This window comes from Tursiops truncatus, chromosome 7 (genome assembly GCF_011762595.2).
Source record: "Tursiops truncatus isolate mTurTru1 chromosome 7, mTurTru1.mat.Y, whole genome shotgun sequence".
NCBI lineage: Eukaryota > Metazoa > Chordata > Mammalia > Artiodactyla > Delphinidae > Tursiops > Tursiops truncatus.
The window spans coordinates 56,626,169-56,641,350 of NC_047040.1; the positions used below are offsets into that span (position 1 = coordinate 56,626,169).

Below are 15,182 nucleotides of genomic sequence, written 5' to 3' on the forward strand. Positions count from 1 at the left end.
ATGTATCGTACAACCCAGGGAATATACCCAATATTTCATAATAACTATAAATGGAATATAACCTTTAAAAATTGTGAATCACTACATTGTACACTCATAACTTATACAATATTGTACATCAACTATACTTCAATTTTTAAAAATTTTAAAGAAAGTGGCTCATGTTAGAGAATGGAGAGGTGTAGTGCCATGCTGTCATTTCCATAAACTTAAAATAGTTCCAATAGTTAAAATACTGACAGGTAGTATTTTGTAACACAGTGGTAAGGCTACTCTCTGTCTTAGTCCACTTGGGCTACTATAACGAAATACCACAGATTGGGTGGCTTATAAACAACAGAAATTTGTTTCTCACAGTTCTGGAAGCTCAAAGTCCAACATCAGGGTGCCAGCATGGTTGGGTTCTGGTAGGAGACCTCTTCCAGGTCACTGACTGCAACTTCTTGCTGGGTCCTCACATGGTGGAAGGGGCTAGGGAGCTCTCTGGGATCTCTTGGCACTAATTCCAATCATGAGGGTTCTGCCCTCATTACCCAATCACCTCCCAACGGTCCCCACCTTCTAATACCATCACCTTGGGATTAGGGTTTCAATGCATAAATTTGGAGGGGACACAAACATTCAGATCACAGGAGCCACTTAAAATATATACTGCAAGGAAGTGCAGATAGAAAGATCAAAGAATACCTTAGGGCTTCCCTGGTGGCGCAGTGGTTAAGAATCTGCCTGCCAATGCAGGGGACATGGGTTCGTGCCCTTGTCCAGAAAGATCCCACATGCCCCGGAGCAGCTGGGCCCATGAGCCATGGCCGCTGAGCCTGCGCGTCCGGAGCCTGTGCTCCGCAATGGGAGAGGCCGCAACAGTGAGAGGCCCGCGTACCACCAAAAAAAAAAAAAAAAAAAACACCTTAGATTGAAATAAGGGTCCTGAAGCAAGGAGCAGACATTCTAAGACAGACTAGAGAAGTGTAAGACAAAAATACAAAGGGATTGCCAAACTTTGGAAGAAGATTCACACTAGAACCATTCCCTTGGCTACAAGTTATCATCAGTCCTTAAAAACTTGTTGATTGACATCAGAATCCACTGCATATTCTATATTGCTTGCTGCATATAAGTATGTGTAGTAAACTGTACATAGCTCTCATTTTAGAAAGTAAATTAAGCCACATTCTACAAATCCATTTTATCAGTCGTTCAATAAATATTCACAGAACACACACACACACACACACACACAAACACCCACACACACACACACCCTGAATATAATGTGCCAGGTACCATTCTAAGCACTAGGGATAAAATTATAAAGAAAATCAAGTAACTGCCTTTAAGGCACTTAGACTTTAGTGGTACCATATGGCCCATCTCCCTATCTGTTATCTTTATAATGTTTCAAGTTTAAAACTCTGACGAATACTGGAGCCTATCTGAAAATAACAATAAAGATCATCTGATACACCCATAACAAGGCTTAATTCTGTCTACATGTTACACAGAGCTAAGAAAAAAAATTACATAAAACAGCACACAATCTCCAGAATGCCAAATGAATGCCAATTTACTGAGCCCATGGCAGACAAATCATCAACCCCACAAATCCCTCATCAATATCTCCAACCACCTATTCATTTGTAACAACGTGGTAAACAAAGGACTAAAATGATTCAAAGTGAGGGCACATGAATGAATGATACATTAGAATTAATATCCAAGGCAAATGGGTTCTAATATCCTGCCATTCAGGAGGCAGAAGAAGGAAAGCAAAACAGATTGAAAATTTAGGAAAACTTGTAAAGGGCAGAACTTCTCTCTTACAACCAAAGCCGGTGCCCAAATGAAACTAGAGAATAATGAGAATCTACCTCTTTCTGGTCAAAAACTACCTAGACTGCTACTGAGGCAGATGATAATGGTGGGGGGCGGGGGGGATAGTGACAGCAGTTAAGAGTCCCTTAAGACCCTTATAGCTAGTATCTAGAATATATAAAAAACTTACAACTCAATAACAAAGATGACAAATAACTCAATCCTTTCAATGGGCATAGGATATGAATAGATATTTCTCCAAAGGAGATACATGAATGGCCAAACAAGCACATGAAAAGATACTCAGTATCATGAGTTGTTAGAGAAATGCAAATCAAAACCACAATGAGATGCCACCACCTCACACCCACTAGAATGGCTTTAATCAACAAGACAGACAATAACAAATGTTTAGAGGATGTACAGCATTTGGAACTCTCACACACTGCTGGTGGGAGTATAAAATGTTTGGAGGTTTCTTAAAATGTTAAACACAGAATTGCCATTATGACTCAGCAATTCCACTCCTAGGTATTCACCCAGGAGAAATGGAAAAACATATCCACACAAAGATTTGTACAAGAATGTTCACAGCAGTGTTATTCACAGTAAACAAAAGGTGGAAACAACCTAAATGACCATCAACTGATGAGTCGATAAACTAAATGCGGTATATCCATACCATAGAATACTATTTGGCAATAAAAAAAGAGCCAAGCATTAATACCTGTTACGACACAGATTAACTTCAAAAGCATTATTCCCAGTGAAAAAAGCCAGTCACTAAAGAAAACACATTGTATGATTCCATTTATATGAAATGTTCAGAATAGGCAAATCTACAGAAACAGAAAGTAGGTTAGTGGTTGATTCAGGCTGGGATGGGAATGGGAATGACTGTAAACAGGCAAGAAATTTCTTTTGGGGGTGATGAAAATGTTTCTTCTACAATTGGATTGTGGTAATAATCACAACTCTGCAAATATATTTTAAAAATTAATTGTACACTTTAAAAGGGTATATAAATTATACCTCAGTAAAACTGAAATCGATTTTAAAAGACTTATTGCATTTATTGTGCACTTAAGTGCCTGACATAGTAACTACCTCACAACAACTTTATGAGGTAGACACTACTATTATTATCCCTATTTTACAATAAGAAAATTAAGGAACAACCATAAGTAATTTGCCAAAGTCACAGTGACTAGTAAGTGACAAGAGCCAGGGTTTGAACCCAGGTAGTCTGGCTCCGGATTCAATGAACACAGAACTGTATTAGCTAACTTCTTACAAAGCCCACAAATAAACGTTCTTAGGTAATAATTATAATAATTAATTAATTATAATTAAAGAAATTACAATCATCCTACAACAATGGTTCTCAACCATTAATGTACATGAATCCGCTAAGGAACTCTGTAAAATTGCATATTTCCACCAAACCCTAAACTCAGATATTCTGATACTGTAGAAACGAGGGCCAAGAATCCAAACTTGCCACACACACTGCCAGTAAATCTGATGCAGATGGTCTGCGACCACCATCACAAAAAAAAAAAAGTACTGTCCACAGGACATGGAGTACACTTCAAATAAGATTAAGTTCTTTTCACCCCTTTTATTCATTTGCCTCATAGAATGTGGCAGTAAGGATCTATGTAGATTAATTTTATTCAAGAAGATTCTTACCCATCTTATTCTACTTAAGTATTTGTGGATATGGCTTAAAGCCATGTTTTAAAACATGCTTTAGTAACATGCTGCAATTTAATAGTGTTCCAGAATAAGCTTTTAAGACTAATGAACTGAGGCTGCACTTGCTTTGGAACCAAAAAGTGGTTAAATGATAGTTTTTCCATTAGATGTAATCAATAAGGAAAGTAAAATTAAGTTAGTAGTTATGAGACTTGAACGTGAGCCATCTGAACCTATCTATGTGACACTAGAGATCAATTTCAAAATAGTATTCAAGGATCAATTTCATAAAACTGACAAACTTCTGGAGGTTAACAAGGGTGAAGAAAACAAATTCACAGCATCAGCAAGCCAATAACTCAGGCTAAAATGAATACAAGTTAAACTGAAAACCTTCCATTCTTAGTAAGGATTCATGTGTCATCCTCTCAAATGGTTATATTTAGACTTCACCCCATTATAAAAAAGATCCACCATTTTTCATTAATTTCCAATAAACAGCAGGCCAACTCCAGGTGACTATGAACAGATATGAACCTTGTAGCTAGGGCTCAAAATTTGAATTCTCTTTTTAAAAATGGTAATCTGTAATTCATAAAAGAGGAAACACTGACACTGTGTCTGAACTTTTCTCAGAAATAGAGATGAATATGAGATCGATAGCAGAACTATGCAAAAACAGCTGGTTAAGATTAAAAGTGCAGTATCTGGCCAAAAAACAGAGAGAAGACAAACAGTCCCACACAAGTATCAGACCTCAACATTGTTAACAGTGTTAACCTTCAAGATTTAATGGTTCTCTAAATCTAATCCTAGAAAATGGAAAATAAATGTCCCTCCAACTAAGAAACAATCCTCTCCACTACTCTAAACCAATTACAATCACTGTAACAATAGTACCTATTATTTTAAGTATCTGCCCTTTTCTAGTACGTGACATATACTCACTCTCTCATATCAAGCTAGGTAACCAAAGAACTCTCTATTCCTCCTCCCTCACTCCTCTCAGCTAGCCGTGAAACAGATGACTCCCTACAGAGGATTTGATCTGTTGTTATACCTGCAGAAGTCTTGGCAGAATTGCCAGATTCCCCAAGAACAACAACAACAAAAAAAGGAAAAAACAAACAAGAAATAAGATAACATAGACCAACCATCACAGAATCCCTTCATGAACAGAAGCACAGGGACAGAAAATCCTCAGAGAGGCTAAAAAAAATATATTAAAGCACTTAACTAAACAACCATAGGTTATTAAACTTGGAAAATGTACCAGGGACTATGATAAATGGACAAAGATGAATATAAAACTGCCATTGCTCTCTAAGATCTAATTTTGTTGAGCGGGTGGGGGGCACAGAGCAGAGGAAGTGAGAAGAGGTGACTGAGATGCACATAACCATTTACAATACAATAAATGAATACAGGTGGTGTAGGGAAAAAACATAAGTCTTGAAGTGAGACATGCCCGGGTTCCCCTCCCAACTCTACAACTTATTGCCTAAGTGACCTTAGACAAGTTGCATAGCCTCTTCTTGCCTCATTTACTTCATCTGTAAAAACGGGAAATATCATCTACCTTGTAAGGTTCTTGGAAGAATAAAATTAGATAAACTACGTAAATGCCATATACAGTCTCTAAGCTCACAGAATGTACTCAGTAGCAGTTATTAATATAAGCATCAGACCAGAGGGATGTATAAAGCACTACAGGAATCCTCTTGAAGAAATAACAATCAGCTTGAGGAAAACAGGAAAGAATTCACGAGAGGAGACGAAATATGAACCGGGTAAAAAAAATAATCACAAGTGCGCTAGACAGAAGGTGAGGGGCAGGGAGAGGAGTTGAGATGTTCACTAAATATCTAACACCCCTAATTCAGTTTGAGAGAAGTGAGGTAAAAGGCTCAGTAAATTAGCATTTCTATTACAGGATACACCACTTTGTATTTGTTTCAATGGATCTGACCAACACAAGAATATAAGTTCACCAAAGGCAACAACTGTTACTCATTTTTGTACCCCAGCACTTAGCAGAGCACCTAATGCAAATTAGATACGCAACCTAAAGACATATTCTGTGGAAAATACAAGCAGGTCTTTTGCTATCTAAAGCCTAAAAGATATCTGACAGCAAAAAATTGCTGTAAGTCTAGCAATAAAACCATCTAACCAAATTAGGAATGATAACATCTCAGGTTAAGCCATGAAGAAACTTCTCTGGTTTATAAAAGTTCTTAGAGATAAAAATATATAATCAATATATATGTATAACTGATTCACTTTGTTATAAAGCAGAAACTAACACACCATTGTAAAGCAATTATACCCCAATAAAGATGTTTAAAAATATATATATATATATATATAATCAGTACAAAAACATAGCTAAGTGTACAAGCATAATGAAATGCTTTTTATGGTTTCTATTTTGCTAATGCAGTTACAGTTAATGGGAATTGCCATGACAAAATGATTGTTTTTATGAAAAGAACCTTCTTTATTACTAACCAATCAAATTTCATTTTTATTACTGATGTAGGAAAGTTCAAAACCATGATTCATTTATAGAGCGTACAAAAATAAGAAGTGTTCAAGAATAGAGTACAGGATCATTTACAAAGCAATAAAAAATTAAAATGTGCATTTCTCTTACTGGCAAGGCAGAAACTTCTACACATAAATGTCTGTGGCTGGATTTGCTGAATATTATAACTTCTGTCTTTGAACAAAAAATGAGAAGCCTGAATTTAATATCTCATCTTCATGTGACATCTTCAGCCCATCTGAAAACTACTTATCAAGAAATATCAAAAATGTTTGAAAAATGTTAAGAAGTTTGATGTTTTCTTTCAATTTTCACTCATATATGAAAGGCTTGAGCTAACATTAATAACTCAGAAGTCTTCACAGAAGGGGCTTCCCTGGTGGCGCAGTGGTTGAGAGTCCGCCTGCCGATGCAGGGGACACGGGTTCGTGCCCCGGTCGGGGAAGATCCCACATGCTGCGTAGCGGCTGGGCCCGTGAGCCATGGCCGCTGAACCTGCGCGTCCTGAGCCTGTGCTCTGCAACGGGAGAGGCCACAACAGTGAGAGGCCTGCGTACCGCAAAAAAAAAAAAAGTCTTCACAGAAGAAAGACTGACAAATTTTATGGGGCATACATCACCAAAATCTTTTAAGTTAAAAATGAAAAATCATGTAATTTCAGAGTACAGAATGTTAATGAAGCACACAAGAAAATCAAAACTCACATTATGCTTAATATGGACTATTATACGAGATCAAAAACAAGCGTTCCAAGTGATCTTAACAGCATACCAAAGTTTTCTAAAAGGAAATAAACATTGTCTTTAAGAATTTGGTTTTCAACCTGTTCATATGATAAAAGAAAATAGGTCACACTGCTGTCAATAAACTGTATTTTGCCTCTAATCTAAAGTATAACCTATTTTGTCTTTGTTTTGCTTCTCCATCTGCCCCTTCAATATCAACTTTACATGTGCCAAGGTGATAAGCACTACGGTCTGAGTCTATTCATACAACTAATACAAATGAAAAAAGATTCTCTGAAATGTAATGGCCACTTCAATAACCTCTCAATAATTCCTCCGTGCCTCCCTCAATACTGGAGAATCCTCAGAATGTGGACTACAAATAACTAACAAAATATCTTTATTTTCAAGAGCAAAAGAATTGAACGCATTGTATTTTTTCAAATATCTGTTGCAATTATTAGATATTAGATATACAGATGTAAGAGCCTTGACTATCATTTTCTTCACTCTTAATATATCTTGTGAGCAATAGCATCACTTCTATCTTACAAAGGACCTTTAACCCATAGTTTCCACTTTGGGCCTCTAAGACGCTTCTGAGATGCTTTCAAAGTCCAAATTTCCCAGTATTCATGTGGAAGAAAGATGGAATAAAAAGCACTTTATTACTGATATAAAAACAAAATTTTTTAAACATGCCTATATTGATTATACTTACTTTCAAAATGCTTATATATCGGTGCCATGGAACCTATAAAACTACTTTCCTAGATCATACCATAAATTAATGCAACTGCGAGAATGAAATTAATAATAAATTTAAATAATTAAGCACCTGCATGCCCACAATGAGATAAATGAAATATTCCAAGTCTTCTTTTTCATCCTTTACATAGTTTACAGAGCTTCTAAATAAAGAACAGAACAGATATTGTCCTGATTTCAAAAGATTAATAATCATAGTATGATGAAATTAACTAATATGCTTAAACTATATCAACACATTAGTGAAGTAATAAGATCATTCAGAAACGATGGTATAGAAATTAATAAAAATAAAGACACTTTGGATATTTTGCTGACCAAAATGGTAAAGGGATAACAGTACAAAGGTAACATCCTCAGAGGCACCTAGGGAACAAAAGCAGTAACAAACTACCACATACTGAACATACCATGTACTACCCTCGGTGATTAGAATACATTATAAAATATACTATCCCCTTTTCACAAATAAGGAAACTGTGGCCTAGAAAGCTCTGCCCAAGATCATAAAACAGAAAGCAGAACTGAGCTTAGAATTCAGTTGTCTCACTCCAATGGCCTTGTTCCTAACCTTTATACTCTATTACCTAACAGAGTTTCAATTTCCTCATCCATAAAACAAGAAAAATGCCTAACATGATCAAATTGTTAATACTAGCAACTATGTATCAATATATCATCTAGCACAGTCGGTCAAAAATGGACGCTTAGGGGCTTCCCTGGTGGCGGCGCAGTGGTTGAGAGTCCGCCTGCCAATGCAGGGGACACGGGTTCGTGCCCCGGTCTAGGAGGATCCCACATGCCGCAGAGCGGCTGGGCCCGTGAGCCATGGCCTCTGGGCCAGCGCGTCCGGAGCCTGTGCTCCGCAACTGGACAGGCCACAGCAGTGAGAGGCCTGCGTACCGCAGAAAAGGGAAAAAAAAAAAGGACGCTTACTCTTATCATCAACCAGATACTTAGCAGCTAAGTTTTTAAGGCTAAAACCTTTTGGCAATGCTAACAAACAAATCACCACTGAAAAAGTCTCAGAGTATTTATACCTATGACCTATACTGAAGATCCAATTATATAATGAAGATAAATATGGTTGGAACTTATCAAAGGTATAATCTTGAAACAAATATCTTATAATAATTTATTACAGGAGTAATTTTAATAAAAGTAACTGTTTACAGATGTTTTATATTATTGAAATAAATTATGTATTCTATTTATAGGTAATTTTTTTTTTTTCCGGTACGCAGGCCCTTCACTGTTGTGGCCTCTCCCGCTGCGGAGCGCAGGCTCCGGACACGCAGGCCCCGGACGCGCAGGCCCAGCGGCCATGGCTCACGGGCCCAGCCGCTCCGCGGCATGTGGGATCCTCCCGGACCGGGGCACGAACCCGTGTCGCCTGCATTAGCAGGCGGACTCTCAACCACTGCGCCACCACGGAAGCCCTATTTATAGGTAATTTTAAAAGCTTTACCAAACTTATATCTTCACACAGGAAGACAGAAGCAAAGTCCAGTAAAAGAGAAAAACTGATAGGTAAATGAGCTAAAAATAATATTAATGAACACTTATTGAGTGCTTACTATGTCCCAGACACAATGCCAAGCATTTTCTATCCTTTGTCATCTATTCCTTAAATAATCTATAATTATCTTTACCACTTTGCAAATAAGAAACCTGAGGCTTAAAAAGGCAAGTAATTTGCCCAAGGTCACACATTTAGCAAGTAGCTGAATAAGAACCCAGGTCTGACTCTCACTTCCAAGTCCACAGGAAGAAAGCAAGGTGAAGGAAGTGATCAACACTGTAAGAGATTCCTGCAGTTTAGCGCTCAGCACCTCTCTAAGCTTTTTGCGTGTATCTGGTGGCACTGTGGAGCCCTAAAAACTGGAGTCGCTCCTGGTAAAGAGATGGGCAAGTGAGTCAGGCCTGTCCATCACAGTACTCTGTCCTTTCGGCTACAGTAACTACTCCAAATATGGTCATACAACCCAAGTGGGAATACTCAATCCTTCCCCGGGATATGTGCCTACCCAACTATCTGAAAAAAATAATTTTTTTTAACCTGAAACTCGACTAATGTATTGGAAAAATTTGCCAGTTAAAAAAACAAGTTAAAATTTAAAATACATACGCTATTACAAAAGATTTTGAAAACCACTCAATATCCAGGACTATTTTCATCCTCTTTTTAAAGTTCTTAATCTAGCATATCATTATCTAGAGATCCAAGCTATTAATTCAAAATCATAAGTTACCATTTATTTCCATGTCACTGAGTTAAAAGAAAAATTCAAAATTCTCTCCCACTTTAAGAAATTTATCCAAAGAAACTACTCAGATACACAAATATGTATTTGTAAGCACTGTTTACAAAGTCATATACACCTGTGATGGTTTTGAGGTACGTGAAACTGGCTAGACTGAACTACATCTGCCAGAATACCCTTTCTACTGTTTATTAGGGTGAGCTACAAGGGGTATCCTCCAGCAGGTGTTGGGAAGACAGAAGGGAGGCAACAGCCATTTTGTAGCAAACACCTCCCAGTTATTCAAATACTAATCTAGGCGTTGCTGTGAAGGGATTTTGCTGATATAATTAAAGTCCAGGATCAGCTGACCTTGTGTTAATCAAAAGGGAGATTATCCTGGGTGGGCCCAACTTACCAACAGAGGACCTAAGTCCTCCCTGAGCTCGGGCCCTGCAAGCAGCACCTGTGGCACGTGCTCCCTCCTCTTCCTGGACCCCCTTCAGGGCTGTCTGCCTTTGGACTTAGCATTTGCTTGGCCAACCCCACAACAACAGCATAAGCCAGTTCCACGTGCGTGCGTGCATGAGGGGTGGGGGTGTGTGTGTGTGTGTGTGTGTGTGAGTGTATACAGAGCTAGAAGTAGCGCTAGAGCTCCTACCACTTCTGCTTCTCAGGCCGAATTAATACAACACCCAAATACCCATCATAATAAGACTAGATAAGCTAATTATGATTTCTTCATTACCGTGAAATACTAATGCAACCATTTAACAATGATGATATATATGTCAGTCCATTCATAGACATGGAAGGAGATCTCGATATGCTACATGACTAAACAGATTACAAAAAAGTAATCATATTATATATTATTTATGTTCATTTTTTTTATTTGTAGGGAGAGTAAATGAGGTAGCTTTGTTCACCAAAGTTTTAATGATGAGGATGAGATTTTAAATTTATGATTTTAGGTGATTTTTACTTTGTATTCTTTTGGATTGTTTTCATTTTCTACAGTAGTAATGTATCATTTTTATTATGAGAAAAAAAGAAAAAAAACAATAAACCTTTCTTATTACACAGGAAAAAAATGTCAGGTAGACTTACAGGCTAAAATGTGCTCAGAGTCTTAAAGGACAAACAGGAGTTATCCAAGCAAAGTGGACAGTTCAGGGAAAAGGCAACATTTGCCAAAAATGGACACTACTAATAGTTCATTTATTTACTAATAGTTTAGAAAGGCAAGAGTTCAAGGAAAGGGGTGATGAGAGATGAGGCTGGAGAGACAGACTTGGAATAACTCACGGAGGCTCTTGTATGCCTCACTCCAGTCTACTGACAGTGGGGAACCAATGAGGTGTTAAAACAAGAGGAGTTAAATCTGCATTTTAGGAAAATAAAAATAAAACAACACAAACAGACAAAAACCCACAGAGGCTTTGCAGTGTAGAGGCTGTACTAGAAAGAGAACAGACTGAAAGCAGGAAAACCTATTCAGACACTACTACAGTAATCCAAGCAAGAAATAACAAAGCTGTAAACTAAGGTAATAATATAGCAGTGGAGACGGAGAGAATAGCTACTGAGTCATAATAAGGAGTAAGAACTGAGAGGACTTGGTGAGGGATACACTAGTGGTAAAGCGACAGAAGGTTCATTTAAATGGGGGAGTTCAGAGAAGGCTTTCAGAAAGATGTCCTTAAGAATGAGGTTCTCAAGGAAGGCACTTCATGAATAGCACAGATAGATGTAAGATGTCGTTAAATGTTTCCAAAAGAAATACCAGTTTGTTGGCCCACTGAAAGAAAGAATAATAAGCAAAGTGTTAAACACATTAAAAAACAGAGCTCTCAACTACAAAAACAGATTCACATTTACTTATTAAGTTATAACGGGACTATGTAGATATATATCTCTAATCTCTTGAGGTTGATCTCTTCCAAGAACAACGTTATTACTGCCAGAAGCAGACTGCTGTGATTAGTTGTTAGATTTGAGTCACACTTACAAGTCAAATACAAGGTTTCATATAAATTATTGGTATAGCCACCCTTTTTTCGCTGTTGCCAAAATATAATCTTTCAAATTTTTAAAATTAGAACCATTTAAATTCAAAAGTAAAATATTCTCACTCCACCAACATCCTAACCTTATTACCCTGACATTACTAGTTAAAATTAGTTGAATATTCTTCTACATTTTTCTTTGCTTACATATACATGTTTATACAGGGTTCGTTTATTTAACGACAGTGGGTTCATACTATATACATATACACACATACACTATTCTATAACTTGTTTTTACTTAAGATAATCAGAGTTTTCAAGCCAATACATTTAACAGATATACCTCTTCATTTTTAGTATCTGTAATAATGTGGGCATGCCATAACTTAGGACATTTCTGGGTTTTTGCTATTACAAATAATACCACAATTATTACTGTTGTATATTTCTTTAAATACTGGTCCTTCTATTTCTATCAGATAAATCTCATTAAGAAGAATTTCTGGGTCAAGTAACAGCATTTAAATAAATATTGCTATGTTAAGTTCCCAAAAGGCAGTGATTTCTTACAGACTCACCAATACTTTGAGGGTCCAACTGAGTGGAAATTAGTGGAGAGCATCTTTTCATACCTTCACTGCTGATTTGCATTTCCCCTTTTGTGAACTGCCTGTTCCTGTCCTTTATCTTTGATTCTGTTGGACTGTCTTTTTCTTAATTTGTAGAAACTTATGTCTCTCATTGTACAAAGCTTTTTAAATTTATGTGCAATAAAATCCATAATTTTTTTCTTCCATGAACTCTGAATTCTGTGTCTTGCTTGGGCCTCCTACGCTATATCTCCTATATTTTTTCCTAATTATTTTATTACAGTTTGGTTTTTGTTCTTATTTTACACTTAAATCTTTAATTCATCTGGAATTTATTCTAGCAATGTTATGACTTACGAGTTGTCCCAACACCATTTATTGAATTATCCATCTATAAACGCCTCCTCCTAGAGTGACCACTCCAAAAAGCTAAGATGAAAGACTGATAAAATTCCTAGAAATTCTTAAATTTCACTAATGGAAGCAAAGTTCCAAACTTATTAAAAGCTTACTAAAAGATATTCATCATTTTTTCTTTAAAAGAAATCACACATTAGGGAATACAGTATACTAATATCAGCATACACTGAAATATTTTAACATAGCAGCAATCTAAATTAAATTAATGATCTAATTTGTTTTAAACATAAATGGTATAAATAGAAATAATCGTTGTTTGAAATCTCAAGAATATTCATTGATTCAGGTCACGAATATTTACTGAGCACCAACTGACAGGTCCTCAAGATACTAGAGACAGGGACTTTCCTGGTGGTGCAGTGGTTAAGAATCCACCTGCCAATGCAGGGGACAGGGGTTCTAGCCCTGGTCCAGGAAGATGTCACATGCTGCGGAGCAACGAAGCCCGTGCGCCACAACTACTGAGCCTGCGCTCTAGAGCCCACGAGCCACAACTACTGAGCCCACGTACCACAACTACTGATGCTCACATGCCTAGAGCCCGTGCTCTACAACAAGAGAAGCCACTGCAATGAGAAGCCTGCGCACCGCTACAAAGAGTAGGCCCTGCTCACTGCAACTAGAGAGAAGCCCTCACGCAGCAATGAAGACGCAAGGCAGCCAAAAATAAATAAATAAATTTTAAAAAGAAAAAAGGATACTAGAGACAAAGTAAGTATTATCCCAGCTTTTATGAAGCTTGCAATCTAGTGGGAGCCTCCCTCTCTTTTAGAAAACAGTCTTTAAGTGAAAAAAGGAAAAAAAGAAGTGTATGTTCACACAAATGCAATGAAAAACATTTTGGCAAATTCTGTAACACATTCAGTACTTTCCATTTCAAAAATACTACCTTATTGTAAATGTACCTATTTATTCTCGTGACTGAATATTTACCATACTCACCGTGAGAATACTGCTAGGCTGTTTAAGGTTAACTCCATTTAAAGATTAACGATGACCCATCAACCTACACTTACAATAGTCTCCTCACTTTCTCAACAATATGTAATTTCTTTCACTACAGTAAATAAGAACCTCGATAACAGAAATACATTATAAATCTATTTACATCAGTCATGTTCAGTCCGTCAAGTCAAAGGTGTTTCAAAAAATTCATGTAGACTTAAAAATGTGTCAATGAATCCTAGAGACGTAAAATGATAATACTGTGCTGCTCGGAGAGGAAACTTCGGTGGCCACTCAAATGACAATGGCGACTCACTAGTGACAATCACCTTAAACTTCAGGTCCCACACCGAGGTTGCCCCCATACTTAATCACTGAAGCCTTCGGAAGCCCTGCCCCTGTGGCCACGCCCCTACCTTAATTCCAACCCACGGCGTTCTCCACGCACCCCAACACGTCCAGACCCAGTGGGCAGCTGGACAAAGCAGTGCCCAGGAAAGACAGATGGAACTCCCAGTCCTACCGGGTGACCTTGGCCAAATTTCTCCCCCTCCGTCTTCTCATCTATGAGATGCGGCTGGTAGTCAGTGCCCACCTCCATCCCCAGGCCTGAGTTCAGCGTCTAATGCTGCAAGGCTGGAGGAAACCTGCAGTCCTAAAGCCCACAGTGCTCCCCACGACTGCCCCACGCCGGTCCCCGCCTCCGTCCGGGTCCGCGGCCATGCACGCTACCTGCAATCTGCGAGACGAAGGCTTCTGCCACTAGAGACATGTCGGCTGGGCGGCCCTGCGCCCGCGGTTCCTACTCCCCGGGAACCTCAGCGAACTCCTGCGCACCCCGGCGATTCCTGGCACCTAACAGACCTGGCACCGGCTGAGGCTCGGACTAGAAAAGCCCACCCCCGCGGCGGCCGTGCCTGCTCCTGCGGCGAAGACCCTAAGGTTACCTCCAGGCCAGGCCAGGAACTTCCGGCGCAGCTGACAGCGGCGAGCAAGCACTTCCGCCGGCCCCGCCTCTGACTCCTCCCGGCGGTGCTGTTCCGGGCTCACGGCCGCTGGGGGCCGCCGGTGGGCGGGGGGAGGGGAGGGAGAGGGGAGAAGGGTGTTTGATTCCCGACTCCAGCCTACCCGGAAGGCGGGGGTACCCCAGACGTTTTCAGTTTCCTTTCTAAGCGAGGATTTTGTAAGCAAGTAACTTTTTTTTAAAGTCGTTTCAAACAACAAGCATTTGTTTGCTCTTAATTGTATAGGTTGGTGATTTTTTTAATTCTATTTTTTATATAAGTTTTAAAGGTTAAACTCTATTTACAGTTATTACGAAATATTGGCTATATTCCCCGTGTTGTATTGATACAGTACATCCCTGTAGCTAATCTTACACCCCGTAGTTTGTACCTCCCACTCCGCCACCCCTGTATTGC

At 38.6% G+C, this 15,182-nt stretch overlaps 1 protein-coding gene across 1 annotated transcript in view; it reads right to left on the reverse strand.

Moving 5' to 3' along the window:
- MTX2 (metaxin 2) overlaps positions 1-14,702 on the reverse strand; it is a 63,699-nt gene extending 48,997 nt beyond the window's left edge. The window contains exon 1 of the mRNA XM_019923185.2: positions 14,494-14,702. Within this exon, the coding sequence (XP_019778744.1) occupies positions 14,494-14,533 (40 nt within the window). The 5' untranslated portion in view covers positions 14,534-14,702. The remainder of the gene's footprint in view (positions 1-14,493) is intronic.
- Between the last annotated feature and the right edge of the window lie 480 nt (positions 14,703-15,182).